Source organism: Pristis pectinata, chromosome 3 (assembly GCF_009764475.1).
Source record: "Pristis pectinata isolate sPriPec2 chromosome 3, sPriPec2.1.pri, whole genome shotgun sequence".
Classification (NCBI taxonomy): Eukaryota; Metazoa; Chordata; class Chondrichthyes; order Rhinopristiformes; family Pristidae; genus Pristis; species Pristis pectinata.
The window spans coordinates 67756479-67775674 of NC_067407.1; the positions used below are offsets into that span (position 1 = coordinate 67756479).

The 19196-nt window shown below is 45.4% G+C and overlaps 1 protein-coding gene across 2 annotated transcripts in view; it reads right to left on the reverse strand.

Annotated features, from left to right (window-relative positions):
• Positions 1–19196, reverse strand: part of LOC127567879 (probable voltage-dependent R-type calcium channel subunit alpha-1E) — a 615955-nt gene that overhangs the window by 298684 nt on the left and 298075 nt on the right. For both annotated transcript variants that reach the window (XM_052011039.1, XM_052011041.1), the window contains exon 9: positions 6026–6141. In XM_052011039.1, coding sequence (XP_051866999.1) covers positions 6026–6141 — 116 coding nt within the window. The remainder of the gene's footprint in view (positions 1–6025; positions 6142–19196) is intronic.

Below are 19196 nucleotides of genomic sequence, written 5' to 3' on the forward strand. Positions count from 1 at the left end.
CAGGTCCCCTTTAACTTTTTCCCCTCTCACCCCTATGCCTTCCAGACTTAGACCCCGCTACTCTGGGAAAAAGACTGACCATTTGCCCTATCTATGCCCCTCATGATTTTACAAACATCTGTAAGGTCACCCTTCAGCCTCCTACGCTCCAGGGAAAACAGTCCCAGCCCATCCAGTCTCTCCTTGTAACTCAAGCCCTCTAGTCCCAATAACACCTTTCTAAATCTTTTCTGCATCCTCTCTAGCTTGATGACATCCTTCCTGTACTGTGGTGACCAGAACTGCACATCATACGCCAAGTGTGGTCCCACCAACATTTTGTATAGTTCTAACATGATATCCCAACTCCTGTACTCAGTGCCCTGACTGATGAAGGCAAGCATGCTAAATGCCTTCCCCACCACTCTATTTACCTTGTCGTCACTTTCAGGGAACTATATACATACCCCGAGGACTCTCTGTTCTATAGCACTCCCCAAGGCCCTACCATTTACTGCATAAGTCCTGTCCTGGTTTAAGTTAACGAAATGCAACACCTCATTTAACTTGTCTGAGTTGAATCCCATCTGCCATTCCTTATTCCACTTTCTCAGTAAACCTGTTATAACTTTAGACAACCTTCTTCACTGTCCACTATACCACCAATTTTGGTGTCACCTGCAAATTTACTAACCATGTCAATTGTATTCTTATCCAAATCATTAATATAGATGACAAACAACAGTGGACCCAGCACCGAGCCCTGCGGCACACCACTGGTCACAGGCCTTCAATCTGAAAACCAACCCTCCACTACCACCCTCTGATTCCTACCACCTAGCCAATTTCGTATCCAATTGGCTGGTTCACAGTGGATCCCATGTGATCTAACCTTCTGGACCAGCCTACCATGCGGGTCTTTGTCAAAGTGTAAATTAATCTTCTCCAGAATTTTTTCCAATAATTTTACTCCCACTAACGTTAGATTAACTGTGCAATAATCACTTGTTGTATCCCTGCTGCCCTTCTTGAATAACAGTACCACATCTGCTGCCTTCCAGTCATCTGGTAATTCAGCTGTGGCCAATGATGACTAAGATATCTTCATCAGGGTCCCAGAGATCTTCTCCCTAGCTTCCTATAGCAGGACATTGATGAAGCAGCTGAAGAGGTGGTGTGAAGCTGTTTGGGACCTGTAAAAGGATGTGGAGGAGTTGTATTGGGAAGCAGAGTTTGTGAAGAGGTGGGGAATGTGTGAGGAGGCTAGGGTTTAAGGTAGTGAAGGTGAGGAGATTAGAATGTGCAGGGATGAGGGCGAGTGGCTGAGTACGGGCGAGGGTTGAGTGGTTGAGTGGTGAAAGTATGGGGTTTGGGTAACCTGACAATTTCCTGAATGGAACATGATGATGGCAACCTATGGGATGAATCAGTCTGAGCCAAGAATTTGACTGGGCACTTTCAGTTGCTAATTGTGCTTTCACCCATGACACAACTCTCCAGGAAACCAGGTCACTTTGTTTTGAGGTGCTCTCCTTCTCCTTGGGTGGTCCTTTGGGATCAAGGATGACTTGCTTCCACTCCGGTTCTGTGGGTTCTGGTTATTGGTTTGTTTTATTGGTTTATTGGCTTATTATTGTCATGTACCAAGATACAGTGAAAGGCTTTGTTTGCGTGCCATTCGGACAGATCATTCCATACATAAGTACATTGAGGTAGTCAAAAGAAAACAGAATGTAGAATATGGTGTTGCAATTACAGAGAAAGTGTAGTGCAGGGAGACAAATAAAGTGCAAGGGCCACGGTGAGGTAGATTGGTAGATCAAGAATTTATCTTTATCATATGAGAGGTCTGTTCAAGAGTCTGATAACAGCGGGATAGAAGCTGTCCTTGAGCCCGGTGGTACGTGCTTTCAAGCTTTTGTATCCTCTGCTCAATGGGAGAGGGGAGAAGAGAGAACATCCAGGGTGGGTGGGGTCTTTGATTATGCTAGCTGCTTTACCGAGGCAGGAGAAGTATAGACAGAGTCCATGGAGGGGAGGCTGGTTTTCATGATGCGCTGGGCTGCGTCCACAACTCTCTGCAGTTTCTTGCCATACCAAGCTGTGATGCATCCGGATAGGATGCTTTCTATGGTGCAACTGTAAAAATTGAGGAGAGACATAAAACTTTAAAACTTTATTTATACAGGATGGTAACAGGCCCCTCTGGTCCAACGAGCCCGCACCACCCAATTACACCAGGAACATGCTGAGTTTCCTTAGCCTTCTGAGGAAGTAGAGGCATTGGTGTGCCATGTAGAGGCGTGTGGATGGACCAGGACAAATTATTGGTGATATCTACACCCAGGATCTTGAAGCTCTCAACCATCTTCGCCTCAGCACCATTGATACAGACAGGAGCGTGTGCTCCGCCCTGCTTCCTAAAGTCAATGACAAGCTCCTTCGTTTTGCTGACATTGAGGGAGAAGTTGTTGCTGTGAAACCATGCCACTAGGCTCTCTACCTCTGTACTCTGACTCATTGTTATTTGAGATTTGGCCCATGGAGATGGCTTCCGTTATGGACCTGTTTCGGCGGTAGACGAATTGCAGTGGGTTGAGGTTGTCTGGGAGGCTGAATGCGTGCCGTAACAAGCCTCTCAAAGCACTTCATGATAGTGGATGTCAGAGCCACCGGGTGGTAGACATTAAGGCATGTTACCTTATTTTTCTTTGGCACTGGGATGATAGTGGTCTTCTTAAAGCAGGTGGGAACCTCAGATTGAAGCAGGGAGAGATTAAAAATGTCTGCAAATACCCCCACCAGCTGATCTGCACAGGATCTACGGATACGGCCAGGGACTCCATCTGGACCAGATGTTTTCCGCGGGTTCACTCTCAAGAAGGCTGATCTGACGTCTGCAATGGTGACCATGGGTTCAGGTGCATTGGAGGCTGTCAGGGTGGGTGGTGACATTCCATTCCTCTTCTGTTCAAAACGTGCATAGAATGCATTGAGCTCATCAGGGAGGGATGCATCGTTGCCAGCTATACTGTTCAACTGAGGTGACTGATGAGGCGATGTAGGACCTGCAGACACTTCCACAGGTGGGACATTCCTTCCAATGCTTGTGCTGGATTTCCCAGCTTGACTTGGTGCCATCCCAGATACACTCTGCTCGTTTGAGCTGTTGTGGGACAAGGATTCCCAGGAGACGATGAAGACATTTTCTGAGGATGTCCCTGAATTTCCTCCGTCCACCCATGGCCTGAGGGGGCCCTACTCCTGTGCCTATATTTTCGTATTTTTGTACATGACCCAGCTCGGCATAGTGGGTCTGTCTTGGGAGTCAGATGTCAGGCGTGCAAATGTTATGCCCTTCCCAAAAGAGACAATGTTATGCCCTTCCCAAAAGAGTGTAATCAGGGCCTCAGTTTTGGGGATGTTGATCTGAGAGAGTCTGCTGATGTTGGCTCACTGATCCTGCCAGTGGATTTGGAGAAAATTCTTCAGAGACAGCGTTGGTGGTATCTCTGCAGTTCTTTGAGGTGCCTGCTGTAGGTGGATCTTGTCTCAAATGCATACTGGAGGCCAGCGATCACAGGAACACACATTAGACTGAGGCGGGCCTATCACTGGACAGCTCTGTTGAAAGGTCATTGAGATGAAACTTTTAACTTAATTACTCTCTGTACATGCTTTCTGGTCAAGGCATAGAAGAACACTGCAGACAAAGTGCTGGTAATGTGAATAATATAGCTAGATACTTGATACTTGATGGTCAGCATGGACACGGTGGGCTGAAGGGCCTTTTTCTGGATTCTATGACTGAGCTATCTTCAGCACCTTCTGTTTGATTTCTGTTTTCCAGTATGTGCAACATTTTTCTTTTAACAGCTTTATCCCATAAGTTCACCCACCCAGGACAGAGAACAGTACAGCACAGGAACAGGACCTTCAGCCCACCATGTCTGCACCGAACATGATGCTGAATTAAATTAAATCTCTTCTGCCTGTACATGATCCATATCCCTCCATTCCCTGCACATTCACGTGTCTAACAGCCTCTTAAACGCTGCTATGGTATCTGCCTCCACCAGCACCCTGACAGCGTGTTCCAGGTATCCACCACTCTCTGGGTGAAAAACTTGCCCCACACATCTCCTTTCAACTTTCTCCCTCTCATCTTAAGTGCATGTCCTCTAGTGCTTGACATTCCTACTTTGGGAAAAAGATACCAGCTGTCTATTTTCATAATTTTATAAACATCTATCAGGTTTCCCCTCAGCCTCTGATGCTCCAGAGAAAACAACCCAAGTTTGTCCAACCTCTCCTTATAGCTCATGCCCTCTAACCTAGGCAGCATTCTGCACTCTTTCTAAAGCCTTTCCATCCTTCCTGCGATGGGGTGACCAGAACTGCACACAGTTCTCCAAGTGCAGCCTAACCAAAGTTTTATACAGCTCCAACGTGACTTCTTGACTCTTATACTCACAGTGCCCTGACCAATGAAGGCAAGCACGCCATACACCTTCTTTACGACCCTATCAACTTTCATGGCCACTTTCAGGGAGCTGTGGACTTGGACCCCAAGATTCCTGGGTACATCATGACTCCTGATTTAACACCACCTCCACCCCTCCTCTGGCCCCAAACTTGGACTGTACCCACCCTTCACCAGCTCTGGCCTTGAGTGACCACTACTCCAGCCCTGATCACTCCCAGCCTTGCCCCTTCCTTCATCTTCACCGGCCTCTGGACCCAATCAACTCCAGTTCTGTCCTTACTCTTGACACCAACTGCTCCCCACTTGGACAGCACTGACTGCCCTGATTCTGAAGCATTCACCTCTGACCCCTGACCTTTGACAAAGGCAGAGTGTGCGAAGGACGGTCCATGAGGGTAATTTTTAGAGCACCCAGAGTTTGGTGTTGCAGTGAATGGCTCATCCTAGAAAGGCACTGGTATGGACACACACACTGGGTCACAATCCCAGCACCAGTTCCTGAGGAGGTAACGTCGTGAGGGGTGAGGAAATGGGTGTGTGAGAGGTGGCCTTGTGAGGGGTGAGGGATATAATGCTGCAAGTGAGTAGAGGTGTGAATGGTGAGGTGTCATGAGTTTAGTAGCCATTGGTATGAGAGGGGAAACCCATGAAGGAGTGCATTGGTGAGGGTGAGAGGAGTTGTGGGGTTGGATGATTACAGTATAAGACTGAGTTATTGGTACCAGGACTGAGGTGGAGTACTGAGGTGGGGCTAGGATTAAGCTTGTGATATAAGCTTTAGGAGGAGGACGAGGTGTGAGGCAGATCAGGTGTGGAACAAAGCTGTCAGACAGTGCAAGGGTCTCACAGGGGAGAAAGGTTTCATCCCTGGAGATATGTCGTATGTGGAAGTGACTTTGTTTTTCACCAATTGCCCAATTCCAACAATTCTCTATTCCCTTCCAAATCTGCTCTGTTACCAGACTTTGAACACTTCCTTGATTAGGCTTCCCAGCAAGCTGCTTGGACTCTGACTGGTATTACCATCCCTCCAGAATTGGCCTGGAGTAAAGGGCTAACCTTGGCAAACCCCCATAGTGAAAGAGCTGTGAAAAAAGCCAGGGCCTTGAAGCTTGAAGACCCACACTCAATGATTTAGGGACAGCTTCTTCTACTCCACCATCAGATTTCTGAATGGTCCATGAACTCATGAACACTACTTCATTATTCCTTTCTTGTTTGCACTATTTATTTATTTTTGTAATTTATGTTAATTTTTAAGTCTTTGCACTGTACTGCTGCCATAAAACAACAAATTTCACATCACGTAAGTCAGTGATAATAAACCTGATTCTGGGCAGTTTTATAACTATTACAATGAGAAAGATAGAACAAACCATCATCTTCTTAACAACTACCCAACTGAAGTGTATTTACATTCCAGCCGGCCATGAAAGAGGCACTGTGAGGACAGGCTCATAGGCTTATCAAGGCTGGAGATCCTTCAGGAACAAGTCCAACCGGACCTCAGTGACCTTCTGTCAGCTTCTCTCTACTCCCCCTCCCCCACCGATCGGTCACCTGCTTTGTCGATCCAGGCCCGATATCCGTTCAGCTCCCGCTCAATCTGTTGCTGCCTCCGGAGCTTCAGGAACGACCTCCTATTTTCCACCCTCTCCCGCTCCTTGGCAAATTCACTGGGAGAAGCAGAGAGAAGAGTTAGTGCTGGTGTCAGCCCAGTTTCAGCCCCCACCTCTTGCTGCTGTCATCATCAGGATTGCCTTATACCAGACAGAAAAAACAAAATCCATTGGGAAACTTTCCTGAAGTGTCTGAAGACCCGTCCCTGCACCTGAACATACAGAGCAAGCTACAAACTGCCAGAGGAACTCAATGGGTCAGGCAGCATCTGTGGAGGCAAAAGGATGGTTGATGTTTTGAGTCAAGCCCCTTCATCAAGACTGAGAGTGTAAGGGGAGATGGCCGGTAGAAAGAGATGAGAAGGAGGGGTGAGGCAGGGGCTGGTAGGTGATAGGTGGAACCAGGTGAGGAGGGGGATGATGTGCAAATGGAGCCAGGTGGGGGAGAGGGAGGAGCAGAGTTGGGAGACAGTGGCTGGTGGGTGATAGGTAAAGACAAATAAGGAGACACAAAAAAGGGAGCAGACAGATCCAGGTGTGAGGAGGGGAGGATGGAGGTAGAGACAGCAACTGGAAGGAGATAAGTGGAGACCCAAATGGTGCTAGAATCTGATAAGTAAGGAAGGTGATAAGTGGAACCAGACAAGGGAGGGATGGTGGGCAGGTGGAACCAGTTGGGAGAATGAAATGAAATTGGGGGCCAGTAGGAGAAAGGGGACAGGTGAGAGAATCCGGGTAGATCAGAAGGAGGGAGAAAGGAGCACAGGGACTCTGGGTTACCTGAAGTTGGAAAACTCAGTGGTCATGTCATTTGGTTGTAGACTACCCAGGTGGAATATGAGGTGTTGTTCTTCTGATTTGCAATCTGGTTCCACTTATCTCCTTCCTTACTTAACAGAGTTCAGCATCTACAGCCTCTTGTGTCTCCATTTATCACCTTCCAGCCTCCATCTCTCCCTCCACCCTCCCCTCCTCACACCTGGTTCCATCTGCCCATTTTTTTCTCTCCTTATGTCTGTACCTATCACCTACCAGCCGCTATTTTCATCTCCATCCCTCCCCCTCCCTCATCCGCCTCCATCTGCCAATCACCCCTCTCCTCAACTTGTTCCACCTAACGCCTGCCTGCCTCACCCTTTCCTCTCAGTTCTTTATTCTGGCTATCTCCCCTCTATGCTCTCAGGGTCTCGACCCGAAACATCGACAATTCCTTTCTTCCCACAGATGCTGCCTGACCTGTTGAGTTCTTCCAGTGTTTTGTGTGTTCCTCCTGCAGTTTGTTTTTTGCTCCAGATTCCAGTATCTGCAGTCTCCCTAACACATGGAGATTGGTCAACTCAGGGCAGATCACAAGTCTTCAGGCTTTAAATTATACTGTGAGGGATGGGCAGACATTTGAGGATGAATTGTAAAGCTTAAGAGAAAGGACGAGGCAACAGTGTAAGGTGGCAACATGGGTGGTGATTAACCAGGAACAGAGTGTGTATAGATACTTGTGCATCTCCAGCCAGGATCAACTTCAGGAAAATTGAACGCACACAACACTAATAGTGAGATAGATGAACTGATCAGGCAAACTGAAATAGTGACAATCTGGTAGCCATTACAGAGACATGGATGCAAGAAGACCAGTGCTGGGAACCGAATATTCTGGAGGTAGTTGACTAGTTGACATTTCGGGAGCATAGGCGGAAAGGAAAAGGAGGTGTTGTAGTTATGCCAATCAAGGCCATGATCAGACAGTAATGTTGGCTCAGGAGATTAGGATTAGGATAAAGAAAAGAAATACCAAGGGAAAGAAGGCACAGCTACTAGCTGTACAAAAGAGTATGAATTAATAAATGATGGGGGTGTGCAAGAAAGCTACCACAATAATCTTAGGTGAGTTTAATCTTCATATAGAACAGTTAAATTAAATTGGCAAAGCAAAGTTTGAGGATAAGCTCAGAGTGTATTCGGGACAGTTTCCTAGAATGGAACCAGCCAGGGAACAATCTGTTTTAGATCTGGTCATGTGTAATGAGACAGGATTAATTAATGATTTCATGGTAAAGAAGGAAAAAGATCCTCAGGGGATGAGTGCTCATAACATGACAGGACTTCATATTCAGGCTGAGGATGATGAACGTAGGTCTGAACATTAATTTAAATAAAGGCAATTACAAAAGAATGAAGGCCATTACAGCTAAAGTGGATTGGAAAGCACATTAAGAGGTAAGATAGTTAATAATGGAAGACTTTTAAAGAAATGTTTCTTCATTCTCTGCAAACATACACTCCATTAGAAATAAGGTTTCTATGAAAAGGATGATCCATACACTAATGCAGGAAGCGTGGTATCAAATTTTAAAAAGAGGCATATATTATTAGACTAGATCGGCAGGGGGATGGGAACCAGAGCAGCAGGTCACAGAATGGAGGCAATACTGTGAGGAAGGATAGGCAGGAGCTAGAGGATATAAACAACATGACAGATGGATTAAGATGTGTTTATTTCAATGCTAGGAGTATTAAGAGTAAAGACAATGAACTTAGAGCATGGACGAGTACATGGAAACATGATGTTATGGCAATTACAGAGACCTGGTCGAGAGAGGGACAGGACTGGCTGTTTAATGAGGGTAGGCACAGTAGTGTAGCAATTAGCATAACGCTATTACAGTGCCAGTGACCAGGGTTCAATTCCAGCCACTGTCTGTAAGGATTTTGTACGTTCTCCTCGTGTCTGCGTGGGTTGCCTCTGGGTGCTCCAGTTTCCTTCCACATTCCAAAAATGTACGGGTTAGGACGTTGTGGGCACGCTATGTTGGCACTGGAAACATGGTGACACATGCGGGCTGCCCCCAGAACACTACGCAAGAGATGCATTTCACTTGTGTGTTTCGATGCACAAGTGACTAATAAAGATATCTTATTTTAATGTTCCAGGGTTTCAATGTTTTAGATGAGACAGGGAGGGAGGTATAAGAGGGGGAGGGGTTGCATTGCTAGTCAGTGACAGTATCTCAGTTGCACTCAGTGGGGAAGAAATGGAGGGCTTATCAACTGAGTCCATATGGGTAGAACTCAAAAATGAGAAAGATGCCATCACTCTGATAGTGTATACTATAGACCCACAAATAGCCATAGGGACACTGAGGAGCAGATATACAGGCAGATTATGGAAAGGAGCGAAAACAACAGGGTTATCATTGTGGGTAACTTCAATTTCCCCAACATAGACTGGAACTCTTTAGTTCAAAAGGTTCAGATAGGGCAGAATTTGTTAGGTGTGTCCAAGGGGGTTTCTTGAAGCAGCATGTGGATAGTCCAACTGGAGGGGAGGCTATACTGGATCTTGTACTGGGGAAGGAGTGTGGTCAGGTGACTGACCTTTCAATGGACGAACACTTGGGAAACACAAGCTTTACGATAGCTATGAATAAGGACAAGAGCGGACCTTGCAGGAAAGGATAGGCAGTGGATAGGGCATAAACATAATCAGTTGGATGGGCCGAAATATGTTTACTTTAATGCAAGAAGTATTAAGAATAAGGGTGATGAACTTTGAGCATGGATCAGTACGTGGAATTACGGTGTTGTGGCCATTACAGAGACTTCGGTGTTGCAAGGGCAGGATTGGCTGCTTGATGTTCCAGGGTTTAAATGTTTCAAAAGGGATAGGGAAGGATGTAAAGTGTTGGGAGAGGGGGGAGGGAGCAGCATTGTTAATCAGGGATAGCAACACAGCTGCATGAAAGGGAGGACATCATGGAGGGATCGTCTACTGAGTCAGTGTGGGTGGAAGTCAGAAACAGGAAGGGAGCAATCACTCTATTGGAAGTATTCTATAGACCCCGCAATAGCCACCAGGACACTGAGGAGCAGATAAGTTGGCACATTTTGGAAAGGTGCAAAAATAACAGGGTTGTTGTCATGCGAGACTTCGACTTCCCTAATATTGATTGGCACCTCCTCAGTGCAAAAGGTTTAGATGGGGCAGAATTTATTAGGTGTGTCCAGGAAGGATTTCTGACACACCTAATAACTGGGGGAAGGCTAAATACTAGGCAGGAACTTGGGAGTGTAAATTGGGAACAGATGCTCTCAGGGAAATGCACAGCAGAAATGTGGAGGCTGTTTAGGGAACACTTGCATGGAGTTCTGGACAGGTTTGTCCCATTGAGACAGGGAAAGGATGGTAGGGTAAAGGAAACATGGTTGACAAGAGAGGTGAAACATTTAGTCAAGAGGAAGAAGGAAGCATACCTAAGGTTTAGGAAGCAAAAATCAGGAAAGGCTCTTCAGAATTATAAGGTAACTAGGAAGGAGCTTAAGAAGGGACTTAGGAGAGCTAGAAGGGGACATGAGAAGGCCTTGGCAAGTAGGATTAAGGAAAACCTCAAGGCATTCTAAACATGCGTGAAGAACAGGAGGATGACTAGAGTGAGGGTAAGAGTGCTTAGGGATAAAGGGGGAAACATTTGTCTGGAGGTGGAGCAGGTAGGTGAGGTCCTTAATGAATACTTTGCTTCAGTGTTCACGAGGGAGAGGGACTTTGATGAATGTGAGGTCAGCAGAGAACAGGCTAATGTGCTGGAATCTGTTGAGGTTAAGGAAGAGGTTCTGAAAAACATTAGGATAGGTAAGTCCACGGAGTTGGACGGGATATACCCCAGGTTACTACGGGAAGTGAGGGAAGAGATTGCTGGGGCATTGACGATGATATTTGCATCCTCCCTGGCCACAGAAATGGTACCAGACGATTGGATGATGGCAAATGTTGTTCCCTTGTTCAAGAAAGGTAATAGGGATAATACTAGGAATCATAGACCAGTGAGTCTTACGTCAGTGGTGGGCAAGCTATTGGAGAGGATTCTTAGGGACAGGATTTATGAGCATTTGGAGAAGCACAGTCTTATTAGGGATAGTCAGCATGGCTTTGTGAGGGGCAGGTCATGCCTCATGAGCCTAATTGAGTTTTTTGAGGAGGTGACAAAACAAACTGATGGAGCAGTGGATGTGGTGTATATGGATTTCGGTAAGGCATTTGACAAGGTTCCCCATGGGAGGCTCATCCAGAAAGTCATGAGGCATGGGATCCATGGAAACTTGGCTGCGTGGACTCAGAATTGGCTTGTCCACAGAAGACAGAGGATGGTGGTAGATGTAGTGTATTCTGCTTGGAGGTCGGTGACCAGTGGTGTTTCGTAGGGATCCGTTCTGGGACCCCTGCTGTTTATAATCTTTATAAATGACTTGGATGAGGAAGTGGAGGGGGGGGGGGTTAGTAAGTTTGCAGATGACATGAAGGTTGGAAGTGTTGTGAATAGTATAGAACGTTGTCGTAGGTTACAAGATATAGACAGGATACGGAGTTGGGTGGAGAAGTAGCAGATAGAGTTCAATCCGGAAAGGCGTGAAGTGATACACTTTGGAAGAACAAACTTGAAGGTGAAATAGAAGGTTAATGGCAGGATTCTTAGTAGTGTGGAGGAACAGGGGGATATTGGGGTCCAAGTCCACAGATCCCTCAGTGTTGCCATGCAAGTTGATAGGGTGGTTAAGAAGGCGTATGGAGTGCTGGCTTTTATTAGTTGGGAGATTGAGTTCAACAGCCGTGGGGTAATGTTGCGGCTCTATAAAACTTTGATTAGACCACACTTAAAGTATCGTGTTCAGTTCTGGTCACCTCATTATAAGAAGGATGTGGAAGCTTTAGAGAGGGTGCAGAGGAAATTTAACTGGATGCTGCCTGCATTAGAGAACATGTCTTATGAGGATAGGTTGAGCGAGCTAGGGGTTTTCTCTTTGGATTGGCATAGGATGAGAAATGACTTGATAGAGGTGTATAAGATTATGAGAGGCACAGACAGAGTAGACAGGTAGCACCTTTTCCCCAGGGCGGCAATGGCCAATACTAGAGGGTATCAGTTTAAGGTCAGAGGAGGTAAGTTTAGGAGAGATGTCAGAGGTAGGTTTTTTACATAGAGAGTGGTGGGTGCCTGGAACACACTGCCAGGGCTGGTGGTAGATGCTGATACAATAGGGAAATTGAAAAGACTCTTAGATAGGCCTAGGCACATGGGTGTAAGAAATGGAGAGTTATGGGCTGTGTAGAAGGGAAAGGTTAGATTGATCATTAGAAAGGTTAGTTGGTGTTTCTATAGGTCAGAACAACATCATGAGCTGAAGGTCCTGTACTGTGCTGTACTGTTATGTGTTCTGTGTTCAATGTTCTATGAAGTATTAAATTGGGGGAGGGCAAGTTATCAGGGCATCAGACAGGAGCTAGGGAGAGTTAATTGGGAAAAGTTGTTTTCGGGAAAATCCACATCTGACATGTGGAGGTTGTTTAAAGATCAGCTGCATAGAGTACAGGACCTGTTTGTTCCAGTAAGAGGGAAGGACAAAGATGGCAAGGGACAGGAATCTTGGATGACAAGAGAGGTAGTTAATTTTGTCAAGAGGAAGAAGGAAGCAGACATAAGGCTTAGGAAGCTGGAATCAAACAGGGCATGAGGACTATAAAAGAACCAGAAGGAAACTCAAGAAGAGCTAGAAGGGGTCATGAAAAGTCCTTGGTGAGTTGGATTAAAGAAAATCCCAAGGCATTCTATACATGCATCAAGAGCAAGAGGATAACTAAGGAAAGGGTAGGACTGCTCAAGGATACAGGGAATGTGCTTAGAGGCAGAGGATGTGGGTGAGATACTAAATGAATGTTTTGTGTTGGTATTTACCAAGGAGAATGATGTAGAGGACAGTGAGATCAGAGTAGAGCACGCTAAGATGCTAGGGCATTTCAAGATTCGGAAAGAGGTGATGTTAGGTCTGTTGAAAAACATTAAGGTGGATAAGTCCCCAGGGCCAGATGGGATATACTTTAACCAAGATCTTTGTATCTCCTCTAGCCACAGGTGTGGTGCTGTAGAACCTATGGGTAGCTAATGTTGTTTCCTTTTTCAAGAAGGGAAATGAGGATAATTCTGGAAAGTATAAACTGATGAGTCTCATGTCAGTGGTGGGGAAGCTATTCGAGAGGAATCTTAGGGATAGGATTTATTGTAGAAGTGTGGTCCAATTAGGGACAGTCAGCATGGTTTTGTGCGGGACAAATCATGTCTTACTGAACCTGATTGAGTTATTCAAGGAGGTGATGAAGGTGATGGATGAAGGTAGAGCAGTGGATGCTGTATACAGGGATTTTAGTGAAGCATTCGGCAAGGTCCCACGTGCTAGGCTGATCCAGAAAATTAGGCTTGCCCATAGAAGACAGACGATAGTGGTGGGTGGGTCATATTCTGGATGGAAGTCTGTGACTAGTGGTGTTCTGCGGGGATCTGTACTGGGACCTCTGTGTTTGCCATTAATCAGTTGGATGAAAATGTGGTAGGGTGGGTGAGTAAATTTGCAGATGACACAAAGATTGGTGGTGTTGTGGATTGCATAGAAGATTGTCAAAGGATACAGTGGGATATAGATCAGTTGCAGATATGGGCAGAGAAGTGGCAGATGGAGTTTAATCCAGGCAAGTGTGAGGTGCTGCACTTTGGGAGATCCAACATAAGGGGAGAGTCCACAGTTAATGGCAGGATCCTTAACAGCGCCGATGAACAGAGGAATCTTGGGGTCCAGGTACATGGTTCTTTAAAAGTCTTAGCAGGGTTTAATAGGGTGGTAAAGAAGGTGTGTGGCATGCTTGCCTTCATGAGTTGAGGCATTGAGTTCAAGAACCAGGAAGTTATCTTACTGCTTTATAAAACTCTGGTTAGGCCACATTTAGAGTATTGCATTCATTTCTGTTGGCCTCATTACAGGAAGGATGTGGAAGCTTTGGAGTGGGTGCAGAGGAGGTTTACCAGGACGCTGCCTGGTATGGAGAACATATGCTGTGAGGAGAAGTTGGACAAACTTGGGTTGTTTTCTCTGGAGCGGCGGAAGCTGAGGGGAGACCTGACAGAATTTTATAAAATGATGTGAGACATAGATAGAGTAGACAGGCAGTGTCTTTTTCCCAGGATTGAAATGTCTAGTACGAGAGGGCATGTATGTAAGGTGAGAGGGGAAAGTAGAAAAGAGGTGTGAGGCAAGTTTTTTACACAGAGAGTGATGAGGGCCTGGAATGCACTGCCAGGGCTAGTGGTGGAGACAGATGGCATAGGAGCATTTAAGAGACTCTTGGATAGGCACATGAACATGCAGAGGGTTTCAAGAAAGGAGCCACAGTGGAGCCTGTGGTTGAAGTTTATCAAACTCAGAGTCAGAAACATAGAAACATAGAAAACCTACAGCACAATTCAGGCCCTTCGGCCCACAAAGCTGTGCCAAGCATGTCCTTACCTTAGAAATTACTAGGCTTACCCATAGCCCTCTACTTTTCTCAGCTCCATGTACCTATCCAAAAGTCTCTTAAAAGACCCTATTGTATTTGCCTCCACCACCGTTGCTGGCAGCCCATTCCACACACACACCACTCTCTGAGTAAAAAACTTAACCCTGACATCTCCTCCTTACCTACTCCCCAGCACCTTAAACCTATGTCCTCTTGTGGCAACTATTTCAGCCCTGGGAAAAAGCCTCTGACTATCAACACGATCAATGCCTCTCATCATCTTATACAGCTCTATCAGGTCCCCCCTCATCCTCTGTCGCTTCGAGGAGAAAAGGCCGAGTTCCCTCAACCTGTTTTCATAAGGCATGCTCCCCAATCCAGGCAGCATCCTTGTAAATCTCCTCTGCTCCCTTTCTATGGCTTCCACATCCTTCCTGTAGTGAGGCAACCAGAACTGAGCACAGTACTCCAAGTGGGGTCTGACCAGGGAGTCTACTATCAGTAAAATGATCCCTTTTAGGACCAGTTTTGAGTCTACACCCACATCGAGGAGCTCAAGGCATAGCTGCAACATTACCTCTCGGCTCCTAAATTCAATTCCATGATTGATGAAGGACAATACACCATATGCCTTCTTTCCCACAGAGTCAACCAGTGCAGCTGGGAAAGTACCAGCAGAGTGGAAAAGTGCAAGTGTTAGACCATTGTTCAAAATGGGAAGAAGGCATAAAAGTGGGTAACTATATCCTGTTAGCTTAACATTTGATGCTGTCGATATGCTGGAGTCTACAATCAAGGAGAGATTGCTATGCTCATAGAGAAGCTTGGCATAATCAAACCACATCAACATTGTTTTATGAAAGGTAAATCATGTCTGACAAATTTGCTGGAGATCTTTGAGGATGTAATATGCAGATTTGATAAGGGGGAACTCTAGTTGTAGTATATTTGGATTTTCAGAAGGCATTTCACAAGGTGCTACATAAAAGGCCGGTGCAAGGATAAGAGTTCGAGGTACTTAGGGAAGTGTGTCAGCAGGATTGAAGATAGAGAGTTCGAAGGAACGGGTATTTTTCAGGCTGGAAGGATGTAACTAGTGGAGTACCCCAAGTATCGGTTCTTGGCCTGCAGTAATTTGGGTGAGGGGTAGAGTGAAAGGTATCCACGATTTCTAATGATATGAAAATAGTGGGAGGGTGTGTTGCCATGAGGAGATTTGTGTTCTGCAACTTTGACAGGTTGAGTAATTGGGAGTATACTTGCCAAATGGAGTTTAATGTGGGAAAATGTGAGGTCATGCACTTCAGTAAGAGGAATATGAAGGCAGGCTTCATGGAGGAAGATTGCATTCAGAAGCAAAACTCAGAGAAATCTGGGTGTTCTTGTGCATGAGTCACAAAAGTTAGCAGGCAGATGCACCAGATGGTTGGGAAGGCACATGGTAGGTTGGCCTCTATCACAAGGTGGTTGGAGTTCTGTAATAGGGAGTTATTGTTACATTGTACAGGGTGTTGGTGAAGCCACACCTGGAGTACCATGCACAGCTTTGGTTTCCTCATTTAAGAAGTGATATACTGGTATTGGAGGCAGTCCATAAGGGATTCCTAAGGCTAATTCCTGGGATGATAGGTTTGTCCTCTAATGATGGCCAAAGAAATTAGAGCTGTATTTTTGGAGCTTAGGAAAATGAGGAATGAAACATAAAAGATCCTGAGTGGACATGACCGGGTAGATGACAAGATATTTCCACCAGTTGGAGAATGTCATCAAGGGGACATTGTTACGAGATCAAGGAGTGGTCATTTAGCTTCTTGCAGAGGGTGGTGAATCTCTGCAATTCTCTACCCTGGAGAGTTGTGGAGGTTGGATCATTGGGGATATTTAAAGAGGAAGCAGATACATTTTTGAAAGGTCAGAGAATTGCGGGTGATGGGGAACTGACACAGGAGTGACAAGGCTTGGGATGGATCAGCCATGGTCATATTGAAGGGCAGGGTAGGCCCAAGGGGCTGAGTGGCCTGCTCCTGCTCCTATTTTCTTATGCTCTTATTCCAGCTCCTGGAAGAGCAATGCAGACAGTCCTACAACTTACTTCCCCTTGTGCCTTTCCACATCTCTCTTGAAAACCCTGAGAATCCTGCTTCCACCCCAGAGAGTGAGTTCCAGATCATCACCACTATGTGAAGCTTTTCTTCACATTGACCTCGTAGTCTTTGTTCATGATTTTAAACTATCTCCCATTCCTTCAATCACCTAATATTGGGAACAGCTTCCCTTTCTCTCCCCTCTCAACACCAGTCATCATCTTGTTCACCTGTATCGAATCCCCCTGTAGTTGTTGCTTCAAGGAGAACAACCGCAGCTTTGCCTGTCTAACCTGCAGCCGAGATTCCTCATTCCTGCAGCCATTATTCTAAACCTTTACTGCACTCAAAGAACCTAGAACAGTACAGCACAGGAACAGGACCTTCAGCCCATCATGTGCTGACCATGATGCCAATCTAAACTAATGCCACCTGCCTATATCCTTCCATTCTCTGCTCGTTTATGTGCCTGTCTAAATGCCTCTTAAATGCTGCTTATTTTACCTGCTTTCACCACTTTCTGTGGCAATGTGCTCCAGGCACCTACCGCCCTCTGTGTAAAAAAAATCTCCTTTAAATTTTCCCCCTCCCACCTTAAACCTACCTCCTCTAGTATTTAACATTTCGACCCCGGGGAAGAGACTCTGACTATCTACCCTATCCATGTCTCTCATAATTTTATGCACTTCTATTAGGTCTCTCCTCAGCCTCCAACTCTCCAGAGAAAACAGTCCGAATTTACCACCCTATCTACTTGTGTTGCCACTTTCAGGGAGCTCTTGACTTGGACCCCAGGATACCTCTATGTTCAATGCTCCTAAGGGTCCTCCCACTCTCTCAAGACTTTCACGTCCTTCCTAAAAGTCCAATGACCAGAATTTTGCCCAATGTCTAATTGTGCCCTTAGCAGTGTTTTGTGCAGGCTCATCATAACCTCCTGCTTTGTTCACCTTGTCTCTTCACAACTAGAATCCGAGCATCCCACGTGTTTTACAATCTGGAAATCAAGGGATATTGAAGGCTGGATAAAGAAAAAAGTAGCAGATAGAGTAAACTGAAAACAGAAGATGCCCTACAGGAGTATAGAAAATGATGGTGGTACTTAAAAAAGAAATCCGCAGGGTAAAAGTGGGCATAAAATAGCACTGGTGAGCATGATTCAGGAATATCCCAAAGCAGTTTATGTATATTAAAGACAAAGGGAACCTGGGAAAAGTATGGCCCATGAGAGACAATCTGTGTATAGTGATGGAGGATGCTGGTGAGATCATAGAACATAGAACGGTACAGCACAGGAACAGGTGTTTTGGCCCATGATGTCTGCGCCGAGCATGATGCCAAGCTAAATTAAGTCTTTAATGAATGTTTCTCATCTGTATTTGCAATAAAGAAAGACATTGTTGATGGAGTTCCAGAACAAATTACCATTAAAAAGGAGGAAATATTAGATACCTCTGTGAACTTAACAGCCAATAAATCTCTGCAGAGCCTGATGAGTTCAAACTAGTGTGGTCAGATAGGGTGGAAACTGGAGCAGTAGGTCAGCAGTGTAGTGGCGACTCAATTCTAATGGTAAAAAACAGGCAGGGCCAGGTCAATGAGTACATAAGAAATGATGGTCTGGTGTATTTATTTTAATACAAGGAGTATAATGGGAAGGAAGATGAGCTTAGAGTCTGAATTACTACATGGAAAGATGATATTGTAATCATTACAGAGATTTGGTTGAGAGAAGGGCAGGACTGGCAGCTCAATGTTCCAGGATTTCGATGTTTCAGACATGATAGAGAGGGTTGTAAAAGAGGTGGGGGAGTTGCACTACTGACAGGGGAGAATGTCACAGCTGCACTAAGAGAAGACATCTTGGAGGTCTCATCTGGTGAAGCAATATGAGTAGAGTTCAGGAATAAGAAAGGTACAATCACAATGATGCCTCCCAATAGCCAGGGGGAGATAGAGGAACAGATATGTTGGCAGATTATGGAAAGGTGTGAAAACAACAGGATTGTTGTGGTGGGTAACTTTAAGTTCCCCAGTATTGACTGGGGCTTAGAGGGGGCAGAATTTGTTAGGTGGATGCAAGGGGGTTTCTCAAAACAGTTTGTTGATAGTTCAACCGGGAAAGGGGCCATATTAGACTGTGCATTGACAAGAGATAGTGTAAGTTCACTTTATTGGAAACATATGTAAAATTTAGGAAGCTGAAATCAGAGAATGCCATTGAGGAATATAAAGGAAGCAGGAAAGAACTTAAACAAGAAATTAGGAGGGCTAAAAGGGACCAATAAATGTCTTTGGCAAGTAGGATTAAGGAGAATCATAAGGCATTTTTATTTATAATAGGAGCGAGAGGGTAGCTAGGGAAAGGTTAAGTCCACTAAGCGACAAAGGAGGGGATTTTCTGTGTGGTGTCGGAGGAAGTTGGTGAGGTCCTTAATGAGCATTTCACATTGGTAGTCTCCAAGAAGGACATGGATGATGGTGAGTTAAGGGAGGGCTATGTTGGTATTCCAGGGCCTGTCAATATTAAGAATGAGTCTGTGTTCCTTTGTTTAAGAAGGGCAACTGGGACAAACCAGGAAATTATAGGCCGGTGAGCCTTACATCAGTGGTAGTGAAATTATTGGTGAAGATTTATAAGGACAGAATTTGGAGACATTTGGAAGCGTGGGCTCGTTAAGGAAAGTCAGCATGGTTTTGTGCAGGAGAGATCC